The following is a 16,013-nucleotide window of genomic DNA, read 5'->3' as shown; positions in this document are numbered from 1 at the left end:
GCTTCAGTGTTCCAGGAAAATGGAGGATAAAAACAGCTGCAGCGCTGGAGCCGTGTGGAAGGTCAGTCATAAAGATGTCACTTAGGGTGTAACTAATAAAGTGGCTGATCAATGTATAATGTATAATTTAACAAAAACCACTGCTTCATTGTAGGTATTTAGTAAAATATATAATTTATTAAGCACATAACAGTAGCATTCACGTCTTCAACAAATCACAAATCTGCTTCATGTCGCATCACAGCACGATGAGGTCAATTAACTCGGGTCACACGGGCCAAAAAAAACGGCATCACTGTGTATGACTGAAAGAATGCCGAGAATGTCAACTTTAGTTTTAACGAGCGGTCTCAATGTGTTTGCAACGTGACCTTTTTCGAAATACAGTTAGAGAACGTCTCAATGTTTCCAGTTGAAAATATGCAAAGTAGCAAAGTAAGACGTCACAGTGGCACATTGTCAAAGTCAAGCAAAAATAAAAAGCTTATTGTATGAGGGAACTTGAGAATATACAAATTCTACACGTTCTAAGACATTTTTTCTGAATTTTAATGATCAAGTAAACATTTTTTCACTTCTTCTTATTTATTTTTGGGGGGGAGAAACTCCTTTTCACACCTGGGTGACCAGCGGTTCCCTTAAATGCATATTTGCTTCAAATTCTGCACTTTGCCCCAGGTTACCGAGAACAGTCCCATTAAGATTGTTATAGGTACCTCCAATGGCATAATAATCCCCCTCAGGATCCAGGTTGCCCTCTTGTGCCTCTTCCCCCTCTGGGTCCTCGTCCTCCCACGGCAAGCTTGTGACATGCTGGTACCGGGATCGATCCTCACATTCCGTCTCCCGGTGGTAGAAGTAGCTGAAGTTGGACACTATGACTGGCACAGGTAGGGAAATGGTAAGTACGCCAGCAATGGCGCACATAGAGCCCACCAGTTTACCCCACACCGTCTCTGGGTACATATCTCCATAGCCCACTGTTGTCATGGTGACCACAGCCCACCAGAAAGCATGCGGTATGCTGACAAAGGCCGTGTCGGTGTGGTCGGCCTCGGCGAAGTAGATGGCGCTGGAGAAAAGAATGACGCCGATAAAAAGGAAAAAAATGAGAAGGCCGAGTTCACGCATGCTTGCCTTCAGCGTCTGACCGAGAATCTGAAGACCTTTGGAGTGACGAGACAGCTTGAAGATCCTGAACACCCTCACAAGACGGATGACTCTGATAATCGCCAAGGATGTGGCTGGGCTGGTTTCGTTTTCTTTGGCTAGCTCTGTTCCCAGAGTGACAAAATAGGGCAAAATGGCGCTGAAGTCGATGATATTCATGACATCTTTGAAGAAGTGCATCTTGCTGGGACAGCAACAAAGGCGCACGATGAGCTCAAAAGAGAACCAGAATATACACACGGTCTCCACTATGAAGAAGGGGTCGTTGAAAATATTGGGGGGTGGAGGCAGGGTCTCGGACATGTTCTTTTCCTGGCCATGGTGCTTGGATAAATATTCCTGAGATGGCAGAAAAAAACACAAATGGGAAACATTGTGAACATACCTTTGAATAGACATTAATTGCTACCAATAAAACAAAATTCTACACACTTTAAAACATAATGGGTCATTTTAGACTACTTTCTTCTAACACTTAAATCACCAGAATTTTTAATAATGATGAACAGACAAAACTTTGAACAAAGGAAATATAGTGAAAATGTTTTAAAGCAAGGTTGCCTGTACCTGAACACACTAAACAATATTTTGCAATCAAATTTCTAATATGTTTTTTTAATAGTAATAATAATAATAATAATAATAATAATAATAATAATAATAATAATAATAATAATAATAATAATAATAAAAATAATAAAAAAAATATATAATAAATAATAAAAATAATAACAACAACAACTTTGAGACGTCATATGTAAAGGCAGGGCAGTAATGTTAGCACTAGCAGGAGTAGTTGCTAACGGCTAGCTAAAACGAGAGACAGGTAAGGGTTATTACTTCAAGGCACTTTCCTCTAAAAAACGCTTCAGTTGAGTAGTATACTCCATCTTTAATGCTCAGAATATGATGTAAATGTAAATATCCTACAAGCTATGTATCAGTTTTTGTGGAAGAGGTGTTTGTATATTATTTCAGGAGAACAGCTAACCTTAGTTAGCTTTAGCAAGTTAAGAGCATATGTCAAACTTTGCTTACGGTACAAACAAATTGTAAAATAAATAAACTCAAACAAATAACACCACAACAAATTGAAAGGCAAACAAAACAGGCAGTTATGGGTTTAAATTATTTTCTAGATGAAACTAATGAAAGACTTGAAAATTTGTACCACTATAGCTTACAATTTTATAACCTGATATGACAAGATAAGCTAGTGTAGGTCACCTTCTCGTCTGACTCGTACCCAGAAATCGAATAAACACGTTTGGCAAAATATTAGATCGTTTCAAAAGCTTGGCTTAGTCGTCTATATTTAAATCCATTTTACACACATCCCCCCGGGAGATCCCTTTTTCTCAGTATTCCGATAACCATAACTTCAATATGTTGTTCACCATCTCATTGGCTGTCACTTTTGGCAGCCATCATAAACCAGTTGACATTTGTGGCTTTACATATCAATCATAGCTGCCCCGATCTCTCTTGCAGTGCACCTGTCTTTCCATTTTGCACGACAGTTAGCGTCACATTCGTGGAAAGTGGCAATTTACATTTAATAATAGGGCCTTAAAATGAACAAGGGAAGTAGATGTATATTTAATATAAGCCAGGATGGTTGTGTGTTTGATACTACTTTACATGCAGTTTGGATAAATGTTTTTCTAAATGACATTCAGTAGTAGGTCAGCGACAGTGTTTATTACTAAAGGTGCGTATCGGGCCTACAGTATGTGGTCATCGCCTCTGAGGGCTCTCCTCAAACTAAATATAACCTTGCGAGATGTCTGAAGAGAAATCCGAGAGTGTCTCGCTCTACCACTTCCCATCCATCTCTACATTCATCGCCATCCCATAGCCCTGACTGCCAGTACGGTTCAGTGGGCGTCTAACTTGGACTGGACAAAGTTACAGTACTTTCCTGGCAGCTCACGCGCACAGGGGCGAGCGGCCTAACGCTGAAGCCCTGAAAGAATGTATTCACGTGACCCGATGCATTCTACTCGTCCTGTGAGACCTTTTAAGCTTCTGCCTAAGCCGGCAGAAGACTTTGGCGGTGCTTCACCTATGTGTCTGGTCACCGTGTGTGACTTTTTTCTGTGTAAACCTAACCCTGCGTATAACTCATCTCCTTTTCGTTGCATCCGGGCCTCACCCTTCTCTCCTTTTACAATTCCTGATTTCAAACATAAATGTAACATCGGTGAGGTATATATGCACAAGTCCAATAGATGTGTCACTATTTTACTCTCACAGAGGAATAAACTCACAATTTATATGTAGAAACAAGAATTTAGTTGCACTACCTTTGGTAGTTTATCATAAAAGTATGATTATGTATAAAATGGTGTGAAAAAGTAGCATTTTTTAAATCTCTTACAGTCCAGGTAAAATTAAAATAAATGTCTACTACGGCTCAATGATAAAATGTATACTACTTTGTTTAGTAGCTTTCATCTCTACATGTTTGAGCCACGTATAAAATATTTGCTTAAAGTCTCCGGTGGATGCAATTTCGGGGTGTTAGCATACCTAGCTAGCTAATTTCACACTGTCGTGGTAGAAAAGGTCCTACAGAATACTGCATTACCACTGATGTGAATCTAGGCACTCAAGTTCTTATATAGCGGGAGAGTGGCAACTAATGCCAAATGCATTCTGCGTTCACTTTGCTTTAACTCAACGCTTCAAGGTCAAATGTCATTAGAGATGTAGCGCACCTATTCATCATCATCATTCTATTTCCATTCACATTCCGTACCTCTCGTGTCTCTTTCTCAACACGGAAGTCCGGCAGCGTCTCCAGGCAGAAGATGAGGATGGACACCACAATGACCATAACGCTGATGATGGCTATGATGCGAGCGGCGGACGAGGATTCCGGGTGTTCAAACAGCATCCAAAGTCTTTTCTGCATTTCGTTGGAGGGCAACGGCCTCTCTTCCTCTTTCGAAAATCCTTCGTCGTCCTTGAAGCGTTCCATGACTTCCTCTCCCAGTTCGTAGAACAATAGCTCATCCATGAATATGTCCAAGGGGATGTTGGCAGGCCTCCGAAGCCTGCCGCCTGACTGGTAAAAGTAGAGGATAGCATCAAAGCAGGCCCGATTTCGGTCCAAAAAGAGTTCATTTCGCATTGGGTCAAAGTAGCGTGACCTTCTTTGGGGGTCACCAAGCATGGAGTCTGGGAACTGGGCTAAGGTGCGAAGTTGGGTTTCATACCGCATCCCCGAGACGTTAATGGCCAGTCTCTCACTCAAAGCCCATCCGCGCCTTTTCTTCTCTTTTTCATTTGTTTTAATCTCCGTCACACCTTTTTCCACGATGTTCAGCTGGTTTTTCATCTCTTTATCTTTCTCTCCTCCTTTTTCCTCATCCTGTTGATCACTGCTGTCCATCCCGTTCGTAGTCGCAAGTTTTAGTCTCTTCTGTGGAACTGCTTAACAGCAAGACTAAATTGCCTGAAAGCAGAGTGATAGTCCCGTGAGTGGATGCGGTTAATTAGCATCGCTAATGACTTTAGAAGTAGAAAAGGAGATGCTGCAACAGAGGGACTTTGTCTATAGTTAAAAAAATATATATATATATATACACACAGACGATTTATTTTGTTATTCATTTGATAGTAGGAACGTTTGTACTCACTGAAATGAAAAATGAACTATCACATTGTTCATCTGTTGTTTGTCCGTCACTCTGTCACCAAGTCCTTCAAATCATTGTCGATCTGTCCTCAATGGAGAACGCCCTGAAGGGTACACTCAGCCCTGCTAAACTCTGACCAGGTTCCCGCGCCGACTCCAGCACCACTTGTTTGCTCAGGGAACATCCACAATCTTGTCCGTCCGTGTTGCCTCATGTTTGTCCAGTCTTGAAATTTTTCGGGAATGCTGTTCTGAGGAAATTCAATCTAAGGTCAACCCCTCCCTTTTCTTTCCCCCCCCATTTTAGCAATGGAGCAACGCAACCTTCCGTCTCCGCTATCGAATGTCAAGTCTGCATGGGACCCCTTGGTGTTGGCTTCACTAACAAGCTCAATACTCTGGCTGGGGTCCCTCACAGCCTTCCTATGGAATCCCCTCCGGATCCCTGGCAGTTTGTTGGCGCTCACTTCCACGCGCCTTCTGATCGTCCCTCAACATGCCTTCCTCAACCTCAACTTCAAGAGTATTAGGTAAAGCATCATGTGTCAGTAGTTGTGAAGTCTTCTTGTACCAGTTCACTGACATCATTGACTACAAAAAAACGATACATTTGTTCAACTAAGTCAATCCAAATAGTTTAGTTTACTGACAACACTCCAAAAACTATTTTTTATTCAAGTGAAAGACAATATTTTGTTGGATTTTTCCATTTCAAGATTTGTCTGTGACACGAACAGCCGTAAAAGAAGTATTCATATATGAATTAAAAATCTTCGGATATCATTAACACTTTCATAAATAAAAATATTACTATCAGTGTAATAAATGCTACTCAGTTAGCATACCATTAATGTCGTTAATAATAGTAACAGTGCTCACTGGGTAAAATAATGAAACCCAGTCTGCAGGCACTATTTGTAATGATACTATGTATTGCAGTGGAGTAAATTTAGTGTCGGTGTGTAAAACATACCTTACAGTCTCTTCATCCCCCTTGAACTCACCTCTGCACACAATTTATGACCACTAGAGGGAGATAGTGTTTTAGATCAAAAGGAGGGAGGGGGGGTGGCTGTGCCAACATTTGCTGCATTTAGTCACAGAAAGAAAAAAAACATTGCAAAATGGGCTGTTGCATTTTATCTTCCATGTCCATACACTTAAATGAAGGTGCTTATACACTAATAGATACGTTTCGTGTAATGGCCGTACTTATGAGGGCTAAAGGTGCATCTGTGTGCTTAAAATGGCTCTAAGAGATGTAATGTTTAGCAAAGCAATGATGAGATATTGTGATTTCATATTATATATCATGGAGTTATTCCCATGATGAAGATATATACGACTCATCAGACCGCAATGCTGCCTAATGTCCTTATCAGGGACATAAAACAGTGACATAGGGATTTGTTGTCATGTCCATTGTTTCTCATTCAAAAAATATTCCCCTTGTCGTAAAAACATGCCATTTAGGATTTGATGTGACAACAGATATGAAAAGTCTACACACCCCTGTTCAAATGCCAACATCGAGACAAATCACTTCCAACTTTTTCCCTCAATGTCACCTATAACCTGTATAACCAAATTGACTTTTTTTATTTATTTCTTTGTTTGAGCCGTTTATTTTGCCCTCACTCCGCTACACAATTCAGTTGTACAGATTATACGTCACTTAATAGTGGAAACAATTTGGAGATGACGTTATTTTTCCACACCCGAAAAACCTGACATTTGAAAAGAAGTATGCTTGTAAAGCAAGTGTATATGTTTAGCCCTACAGTCAATATATAAATACCTTCTCCGTATCGATTTCAAAATGTCATATTGGAATGGTAGCCGGCATCCGGTGTCCATGATATCACTTGCTTCACTTCATCATTCTCAGATATCGTTAGGCAAGTTACAATAAAATCATAAATCAGCGTCACGTGACGTCTTCGGTTTTCAGGCGCTAAAAGGCCCAAATGTGTCTCTGGCTAAAACAGGAGGTCACGCTACAGTAGAAGCTTCTTGGAAATACTGTCATCCGACCGCATTACGCCGTATCCTTTGACTCCCAATTGAATGTGTCATCTTTCACTTTCTTCAAGGACTTCTCATTGTGTTCTCACTTCAAGTCGGATTACATCCATCACCGTGCGTTGGGATCGTGTACCCGACTGGAACGCTTGCTGTCAGCACGCTCACACGTGCCGCAGAATGTGCTCTCACGAGAATTTAGTAGGACGTTTAAGCACTAAATGATTAGTAATTTATGCCTTTTGCCGCAATATTAAGGGTCACTGCACCAGTGAAGCAACATATTTCACAAAAATGTCTGAAATGTTCCACAAAGATGGATAATATGACAGAAATCTGCAGTATTTTAGTAGTGAGGGAGATCAAGCATATAATGTTCTTTCATTTAAGGTCAGCATTATTGTGATATATTTTTGAACAAGGCTTTTCCAGCGGGTCACAAACAAAAGTGGCACAAAGGTCATCAAATTTTCCCCATTTATTTAAGTTCATCTCAATGATTCGAAGCAATTTTCAACGTCTCTGAAAAAAGAAAAGCATCTCATGACTTATAACCAGTTAATTCATTCAAGCTGCTATGGAGATTGGTTTCACATTAGTTCGTATTGACATTCATACATTTTTAAGTCTCAGTAGTAGAAATATGTTAAATTATGACACTTTTATTGATATGTTTCTATTTTCTCACTCTCTCTTCAAAATATAAAAAGATAGATCATGAACATTCCGTTGAAATATACTTTATACAGTTCTCGATGTGTTACGATATTTCAAAAATAAAATCCGGATACCCCAGTGACCACCTTGTCTTCCTATTCCTCCCCCCGCAGATGGGAAACTCTCAGTCCAGTTTCAACTACTAAACAATGAACATACATTTTTTTATCTTTGGAAGTCTTATGTGGATGCATGATGCCGGTCTGCAATAACCCATGTGCGATGTCTGATAGAGAAATCTGTGATTCGATTTCTCTGGGCGCTTTATAATGTAAAATAGACCATAAAGCCAAGACACACAGTCCCAAATATCTGCATCCTAAAGAGCATTACAGTAAGTGTCAATCAGTGGCATTCCTGGTGCAGATTGCATACAGTGTCTTCAAGTGAACAAATCAGAAACAGTTCAATCCAAACAGGCACATAACAAAAAACAGGAATTGTGTGGTTTTCGAGAACATGTTATCATATTCTGAACTTAACATTGTAAAGCATACATAAAAGAAAAATAGCCCATGGCATTCTGTTTGACTTTACAAAAACAAAAAGGTACTGTAGTTATGAAAAAGAAAGACATCTTTTTTTTCCTGGGACCTGGCATTGTTAGAGTGTGACGATATGTTATGGACAAATGTGATGTTAAATAAGAAACAATTCTTGGCCTTAAAACACAAACACACCTGGGTGACGAGTTTCTGCATGCACCATTTTGACCTCTGACACAGTCTTTGACCTCCGTAGCTATAACTGTCTTTTGAGATGGAAACTGTAAAAACAAAACAAAAAAAAACATTAAGTGACACTTAAATAGTGCTTTTCGGACACCCAATGTCCGCTTTTTTTGTTGCAATCAGACCCTGTAACGCCAGCGTAGACTCGTCGAGGTCTACGTGGACACTTGTGAGTGCCGCACACTGGCCAGCCTTCCAACTTGCAACAATATTACAACAGGAATGCAAAGAAGCAGCATTCAGCTACTCGAACTGCATGAGCCCTGAACCAGCAGGGCTGACATGGAAGTCACTCAGAAAATAAATACCAAGGATTAGATCATCAATCAATCCATCCATCTCATCTTGGTGGACACTGGGATCGCCTATCTTCATCTAAACACCACCTGACTGACATCATTTTTGGAAGCTCTGGGTCTCTTTTGACTGTGCTGCGTGTAACAAGTCGATTGGGATGCTGGATGTTCCATGGATGATGCAAGACCGCCTTAAAAAAATATAAAACGATACAAAATAAGACGAGCTACCTTTACACACTGTGAGTGTGTTGCCATTTGCCTCTGGGAGGAAGACGTTTCTGCTCTACGACACAGCACAGTGGTCATCGTTTTTTTTTTGTTTTTTTTGTTTTTTAAGGATTCATGACTAACAGCGGCGGCGAAGAGGCTATGTCAAAACTGTCCCCTTCCTATCCCGCTTTAAGATTATCAGGTCATTATGCATGCGTTTTTTTTTTCTCTACACATCACTGTGGGGTGTTCACATTATTACTAAAATGTATCATGTCAGAAATAAAAGAGCTTAACACCTACTGCACGTCCACACACGCCATCAACACAACCTGAGTCCTTAAAACCAAACTTTGGAATGACAGTTGGTTCCATGCAAACCTGAAATCTCGCCTGACATCTCTTATGATTAAACTGGTGTATACGCAGAGGAACCTCAAAGGCCAAAAAATTCTGACACCAAACATTGTGTGACGACACGCAAGATGTAACGCATCAAAGGACTGATATACTAGATCACAATGTTGGAATGCTATGAAATAATTTATCCTGGTCTAAATTTGTAAAATTGCAACAACAAAAAAACGATTTTTATATCCACTGTATCGTCTCCTGACTGATAAGGATCCTTCTCTGTTGATTTTAGGCTGACTACCAGAAATCTTCAAAGATGCACCACTCTTGGGGGCCAACGTAGGACAAAACTGTAAGTATTCTATCCGAGAATGTGTGCCATTAGTAACAGCCGGTCAGAACTGAGACTGCTTCAATTGTTTTAAATACATATTGACTTTGTACTGGATTTCAATCAATATTTGAAGTTGAACATATGATTTCAATATACTGTATAATGATAAGTTCATCGACAGACGTACGTCTGCGATATAGCGAGAGAAAGGTAGGTAAACATCGACATAATGGGGGAACACTGTCCAGTTCACTGTAAAAAGACAAACAAACAAAAAACACCCCCGAGTAATATTCACTTGAAAAAAAAAAGTTAAGTTTTTTTCACTCGGAAATAGTACATTTTACCAGTTAAAAAAAATAAAGATACTCAAGAGTTAAGGAACAAATCCACAACCTTCAGGTTGGGAGATACCGACTCTACCACCTGAGCCATGCAGCTCCTGCAGGGTGTCAGGCGGATTCCTTTTCCGTATCAAGACCCGTTTTTGGTCTCATTTTGGACACACCAGCATTGCAGTACAATGCCAAACAGCAAGAGTTGCATGGCTCAGGTGGTAGAGTGGCTGTCTCCCAAGCTAAAGGTCATGAGTTCATTTCTTTAGAACTATTAAAAAAAAATGCTCAAATGTACTCAAAATCTCCTTGTAAAATTTACTTTGAATTTCTGAGTGAAAAGCTACTAGGTTTTTTCATTTTAATCTTTTATCTTTTTTTTTTATACAGTGATTGTGATGGGAACAATAGACCGAGAGTGACCCTCTAATGAACAAAATCCCATTTCTCCACTCATTATCTATACCAAAATAGTTTTACGACGCAAATAATTCGGATGTCGACCAGCGTCCCGGATTTGGTTTGGCCTTAAAGGTTACCACTATATACACATCCATCTTTCTCTTTCCGCCAAGTGGAACAGAACCGAGCCTACGAAGAGACTCCAAAGGAATGAAATCTTGAAAGCTACGTCCATTGATCCATGCTACAGTCATGTTTCAACTTCTCTTGTATTATTGCCAAAGAAAAAATGATAACGCAAACTATGAGTGTTACTCAAGCAGTCGAAGTGCAGAGAGCTTTTTTTTGTTTTGAATTTCTGCTGCTGCTGCTGCTGCTGCTGCTGCTGCTGCTACGGTCATTGTGCAAACGGTTCGACTTTGCACGCAAGCTAGCGGTCGGCAAAGTCTCGAATGATGATGACGTTTAATGAGATGTTAGGAAAATATAGCATGTCAAAGTATGGATGCAAAACCCTGGAATGAGGAAAGTAGGGCAGTAGAAGCAGAGAGATTTCATCGAACAAAACAGAGTTCAGGGTGTACGTTGCAAACATACGTTTCAATATTCACATTTTTTTTTAACTTTTAAAAACAAAATATATCTTCTCTTTCATTAGAATCTTTTTTTTTTTTTAAACATGAATTGCATATAACATTTTTTTTTAAATTCATTTTATATATATATGTTTTTGTATCTCTAGCACCCTTGTCTTCAACTAAGGGTTTGCAGAAAAGACAGTCATGCAAAGTAGTCATGCTGGTAAACAAAGTTACAAAAATGCATCATCTTTTTTTCCCTCCCGCCGCCCCTCATTTGGTGAACTTGGGGGTCCATCCGTTCCCCTTGATGCATGAGTATGTCTTTGCTCTGTCTCTCCACTCAGTGCATGTGGCCAACTTAAGTCAGCCACCCTTGCCATTTTTTTCCCGCCGGGATTCTTTGTTTTTTCATGGCAATTTTTCACATTTTTGCATCTGATATTTTTCCTCTCATTCCATCCTGGACCAGCTTCCTCTGCCATACCTAGATTTGTTTTATCAAAATATAGATTTTTTTTTTTTTGTACACTTATTCTATACTTGGTCCGCTTCTGCTCCGCCTGCCGGGCCGTCCTCATTGTGACATCGCCTCGCCAGTGAAGCAGCCCGATGGCAGCAAGAGGTACCACAGAGAAATTTTGGGCAGTATTCATCTGGGGGTTCTTGTGCCTTGTTGGCAGTGTAGGCCTTTGTGTGTGTTAGGGGTTTATTAATCTGATTGGTCCCTTTCAAATTCATCCTTTCCTGCTAATGGGTGTAAAAAGTGTCCTCGTGGCAGGGAACGGGCAGTGTAGAGGGGGAGGGGAGTGCCGTCCATTCTCCTTTTCATTATAATTTAGGCAGACTTGTGATTGGACCAAAGACTGACAAGTTGTCTCCAGCTTCCGTCTCCTTGAGTCTATTTTCCGCTCCAGCCAGAATAGTTCTAATTTTGCTTCAATGTGCTTCACTTAAAAGGCTAGCGGATGCAAGTGGCAGTTGAACCCCAAGTGGACTCATTTCTGTTAATCTAGATGACATCACAGAAGGTCATTCAGCAGGATCCTCCCTTCCCTGACCCCCTCCCCTTTTTGCGGTACATGAGAGAAAAAGTCTTGTAACGTCAGGGCGGCCTGAAGGTCAAACCACGTCGAATGCGGATGCTACAAGGGCTCTATTTAGTCGTAGTAGCTTTTAGGTGATCGCGTTTTATCGATGTGAATGGAAGACAAAGTTTCAGAGGCATGTGCTAAACTTGATCTTTATGCGGGGTCATTCATTTGAATGTAATTCTCCATGAAGGTTAAGACCTATGTCTCTCATGTACTGTCGGGGTGTTTTACTTCTTCACTGGAAAGGATATCAGGAGGACCGTGAGCTCTAAACTGCATCACTCTTCTGTCAGGTCAAGTCGGTTCCCAGCCAACGGATGCTACAGTGTTAGCAGAGATGCTACATTGTTCATTCAGTCCCTTGTGCAGACAAGTTTTGTTTTTTTTTGTTCCACAAACATGTTGATGGCACGGAACAGGTGATGTTTTCGAAGTGATGTCATCTGGAATGTGTCATCGGGAGTCCTTTTTTTTTCCTCCCAAAGTGTGTCAGTGCAATGCTCAGTCAATTGGCCCAAAAAAGGGGTGGAAAAAAGAAGGGGGGATGTCTGTCAGACAGATGTCAAAAAATGTGGTCGTCGGAGTTCCGAGAGGCTACTTTGGTAACGACGTGAGCAGGAGCAGACCGTGTGAATTTTCGGAATTCATGATTAAACGTGAGGCCTCTCGTTCTTTTTCTCTCGTCACCCCAAAGATCTCCTTTAAAACGTCCATCCACGTCACACTCGCCGCCTATGTGGCTCCCGCCGCAAATATGTGTTAACCGCTTAATGACTCCTCGTTACAGAGAGAAGGCCAACGCTAGAAACTTAACACTGTGAAGACAAGAACAGAGAATCATGAATAAGCACACTCAGATAACAGTCAATCGATCATTATAAGAGCAGAAATGTGAAACATTCAAATTACAGGTTGTTAGGTTGGTTTATAGCAGTGTTCAACTAATATAAACCAACCACTGGTTATTTTTTGCCAATTGCAATTTTCACATTGATTTTTTTTTTTTTTGCATGTCAATCAAATAGGGAAGTAATTAGCATTACCTGTGTATACTGCCGTTTAACTGTCAGAATAAAATGCAACAATTTGAAAACTAGGGAAGGGCATCCAGCAAAGTGTAAACTCGGTAACTTGAACAACAACAACACAAACAAACAAACAAACAGTGACAATACATCTGAAGTAACACAATGCTCTCCATTCAGCTATCACCAATAAATTATGTTAACATACAAAACTTTCCTGGAATGTGTGTGTTAGTGGTGGGGGGGGTGTACAAGTGCATATATTTACATTTGAGCGATATTATGAAACATGTTTTCCTGACAGACGGACACACAAATACATGTGATGTTGGTCATGGGCACATAAAAAAAAATCAATTACAAAAAAAAAGATCTTGTGAGATTAAATGTCACCAAATGCAATGACAGGATTCTTAACGTCCCTGCTGAAGATAATAATTACATAAGAGCATGCTTTTTTATAGCGTACAAGGCATGCTTTGTTTACACCGAGATTAAATACGTCTGTAACATTTGTACAATTGATCAAGTCACTATTCATTATTTTCTTATAAACATAATGTATACAATTTGGTCGGTCTTCTTTTCTTTGACTTCGTCTTCTGCCAACGTCGTCTTTGAGGAAAATCTGCTTGGAAAATGCATTCGACCTTGTTGGACAATGGAAGAGTTGACCCCAAGTATATTTCTTTGTACTCATCGTATATTTCTTTGTACTCATCAATTGACTCAAGTTGGTCTGAACTATTTATGGAAAATAAAAAGTAAGTACTGAGAAAAACATTTCAATCCAAAATTTCCAACACATACAATGTGTACATCAAATATATTTCATATGACTTTAATGTAGTCACATGTGTAGATACAGATGTGAACATGATGAATACTACCTACCAGTGTGGTGAGTGTCACTTTGAAAGTACAGTACATATAACGTAGCTAGTTAAATCTAGCTAATTAGTATGAACTCCTAAAATGACATCAGAGCCTCGAGGAGCCTCATAGAGGCACTTACTGTACAACATCTGTCTGTTTTGTTTTGTAGTCACATTTCCCCGCTTTACCAACACAATTCATTTGTCAGCAAATACAAGATCTCTGCAAAAACAAAGTTTCCGTAAAACAAAAACAAGTACAGTAAAAGACACAGGGATATTTCGTTTGACTGCAACATAAACATAAAAAAAAAAAAAGGAACAACAGTGTCACATCCACATTGTGGAAAAAGGGAGTGTTTGTGTGCTAGAACGTTTACAGAGGCTTTTATCCACTGAGAGCAAGCGAGTATTATGTACTGGACTAACAAGGGCATTGAAGCATGGACCCATAGTGCCCATTAGTAGAGTACATTCTTCGTTTTTTTCTGTAACTTAAATCAAATTTGGAAACTTTGCCCCCCCCCCAGAATTTCCTTCCTTTTAGTGTGTGGTGCATCACGTAGCGGATCATGCTTGAACTGCAGAAAGCAGCACTGAGTTTTGTTTTGTTTTCTCTCACGATGATTGTAGACAAAACTAAAACCTGTACATATTTACAATCCTCAGTGATCATACAACTCAGGCATGCATTACTACTAAACGTTCTAAATGGCAAAGTACAACGTTTATTTTGGAAGCACATTGATTTGTCATTTTTTCTAAAACTAAATGCTTGAAATGTAAATATCATCGAACATCGAAAATACCAAATAGAAGACATAAGAAGAGATAATTGGCTCTTTTTTTTTTTACTCTTAACACTGATTTTTAAGTCTGTGCATTTTTTTTAAGATTAAAAAAAGGCATATTTACAAATGTACTTTATGTGCACACATTCTCCAGCATAAAAGAATATTGCACGTTTCTTGCATATGTAAAAGAGTCAATGATTTGACAGTAAATAAACCTGAATGCATTCATATATTTATTATAAAATATAATCTATATTTAATGACCATTTATTGCACTTTCTGAGAGATTTTAGAGATTAATGTCATATTTCATTTGCACGGTTGACTTGTTTAGTTGGTCAAGCGGCCCTATTTTCATCAACGGTGTGCGTCGGAGGCGAGTTCGACCGATATTGCTAAATTCGTGGACAAGCGCATTCCTTTTGAATGTGGCGCAATTGAGAGTCACACAACCCTTGCATTTGAACAGGGGTGTGTAGACTTTTGATACAGAAAGCACGTAATTAATGTGTATCTACTTTTCGTGGTATTTTGGTTTTGTGGCGTGCCATGATATTTTTCTAATGTGCAATAACAACAAAAATTTAGCAAACACTGGTCTCACGTATGCATTTATGTATTCTGTTTGTATGTTTGTCCTCTGTTACGATCTATTTAGTCCACAGTGAACAATAAATCCTTTTTCAGGATGTGATACAATTCCATTGTCCAAACAAAGCGTTTACATTTAGTCTAATAATAAATATAACTTATCCTTAACTTTTTTTTTTAAATCTATTTGCTAACCCGACGCATGCATCAAACCATTAGAATCACAAGACACGAGGTCATTTTGTCTACATTCATTTTCACGTGATCTTATTGCTATCAGTTTTGATCGGAGACTTTTAACGCCAGCCGGGCTCCACGGCCATCTTTTAGCATCCGATCTTGTGCAGCCTTGCCGCTACAAAATGGAGGGGATGGGGGAACGACAACGGCGCATGGGGCCCGGTGCCTCGTAGGTTTCGAAAGGTGGGCTCGTGATGGGTGCCAGCCGCAGAGACGAGCCAGACAACCCTGTTACGTTCGTGAGACTGCGAGATTTCTCGTAGCTTGTAGCTACATTTTACAACATGGGTTTACAACGTGTTTGTGTATGGGAGTGTTTTGACACAAACAAAATAGATGTTGCAATTGAGCATGTTTGGAGAACATTTTCCATAGTCAGTGGTTTTCACACAAGATTTCAACATGAAAAGAAGCACGTTAGCAAAAAGGAAGACAGTAAATTCAACATGTCACGAAATCATAAAGACCCACGAAAGGACAGACAGACACAGACAAGACAGACAAGACAAAACAAGAAAATGCGAGTTATGATATGTCTTTTTTTTCCCAAAACAGAAAAGCATACGAGTTTAATCTAATAGCATTAAAAGGCCCATTGA

General features: G+C 39.7%; 3 protein-coding genes across 7 annotated transcripts in view; 1 reads left to right on the top strand and 2 right to left on the bottom strand.

The window, feature by feature from the left end:
* Positions 1-209: 209 nt before the first annotated feature.
* Positions 210-5,062, bottom strand: LOC147156614 (potassium voltage-gated channel subfamily A member 7-like). Its single transcript, XM_086064587.1, has 3 exons — positions 4,815-5,062; positions 3,932-4,630; positions 210-1,509 (listed from the first exon to the last, which is right to left on the bottom strand). The coding sequence occupies exons 2-3, from the start codon at positions 4,565-4,567 to the stop codon at positions 613-615; spliced, it is 1,533 nt and encodes a 510-aa protein (XP_085920713.1). The 5' UTR covers positions 4,568-4,630; positions 4,815-5,062; the 3' UTR covers positions 210-612.
* The window catches only part of pigp (phosphatidylinositol glycan anchor biosynthesis, class P), a 58,618-nt gene continuing 44,542 nt past the window's right edge, over positions 1,938-16,013 (top strand). The window contains exons 1-3 of the mRNA XM_086064589.1: positions 1,938-1,996; positions 5,121-5,343; positions 9,439-9,498. The gene's annotated coding sequence lies outside the window, so the exon portion shown is untranslated. The remainder of the gene's footprint in view (positions 1,997-5,120; positions 5,344-9,438; positions 9,499-16,013) is intronic.
* The window catches only part of LOC147156613 (voltage-gated potassium channel KCNC1-like), a 44,091-nt gene continuing 35,376 nt past the window's right edge, over positions 7,299-16,013 (bottom strand). For 2 of the 5 annotated variants that reach the window (XM_086064582.1, XM_086064583.1), the window contains one exon: positions 7,299-15,684. In XM_086064582.1, coding sequence (XP_085920708.1) covers positions 15,530-15,684 — 155 coding nt within the window. In that variant the 3' untranslated portion in view covers positions 7,299-15,529. The remainder of the gene's footprint in view (positions 15,685-16,013) is intronic. The other 3 variants (XM_086064584.1, XM_086064586.1, XM_086064585.1) reach the window with 2 other exon arrangements.

The sequence above is a fragment of the Leptonotus elevatus genome, chromosome 20, assembly GCF_054856555.1.
Source record: "Leptonotus elevatus isolate MCC_2025b chromosome 20, RoL_Lele_1.0, whole genome shotgun sequence".
Taxonomy (NCBI): Eukaryota; Metazoa; Chordata; class Actinopteri; order Syngnathiformes; family Syngnathidae; genus Leptonotus; species Leptonotus elevatus.
Note: the sequence above shows the minus strand (reverse complement) of the source record. Positions and strands in the feature narration are given on the sequence as shown.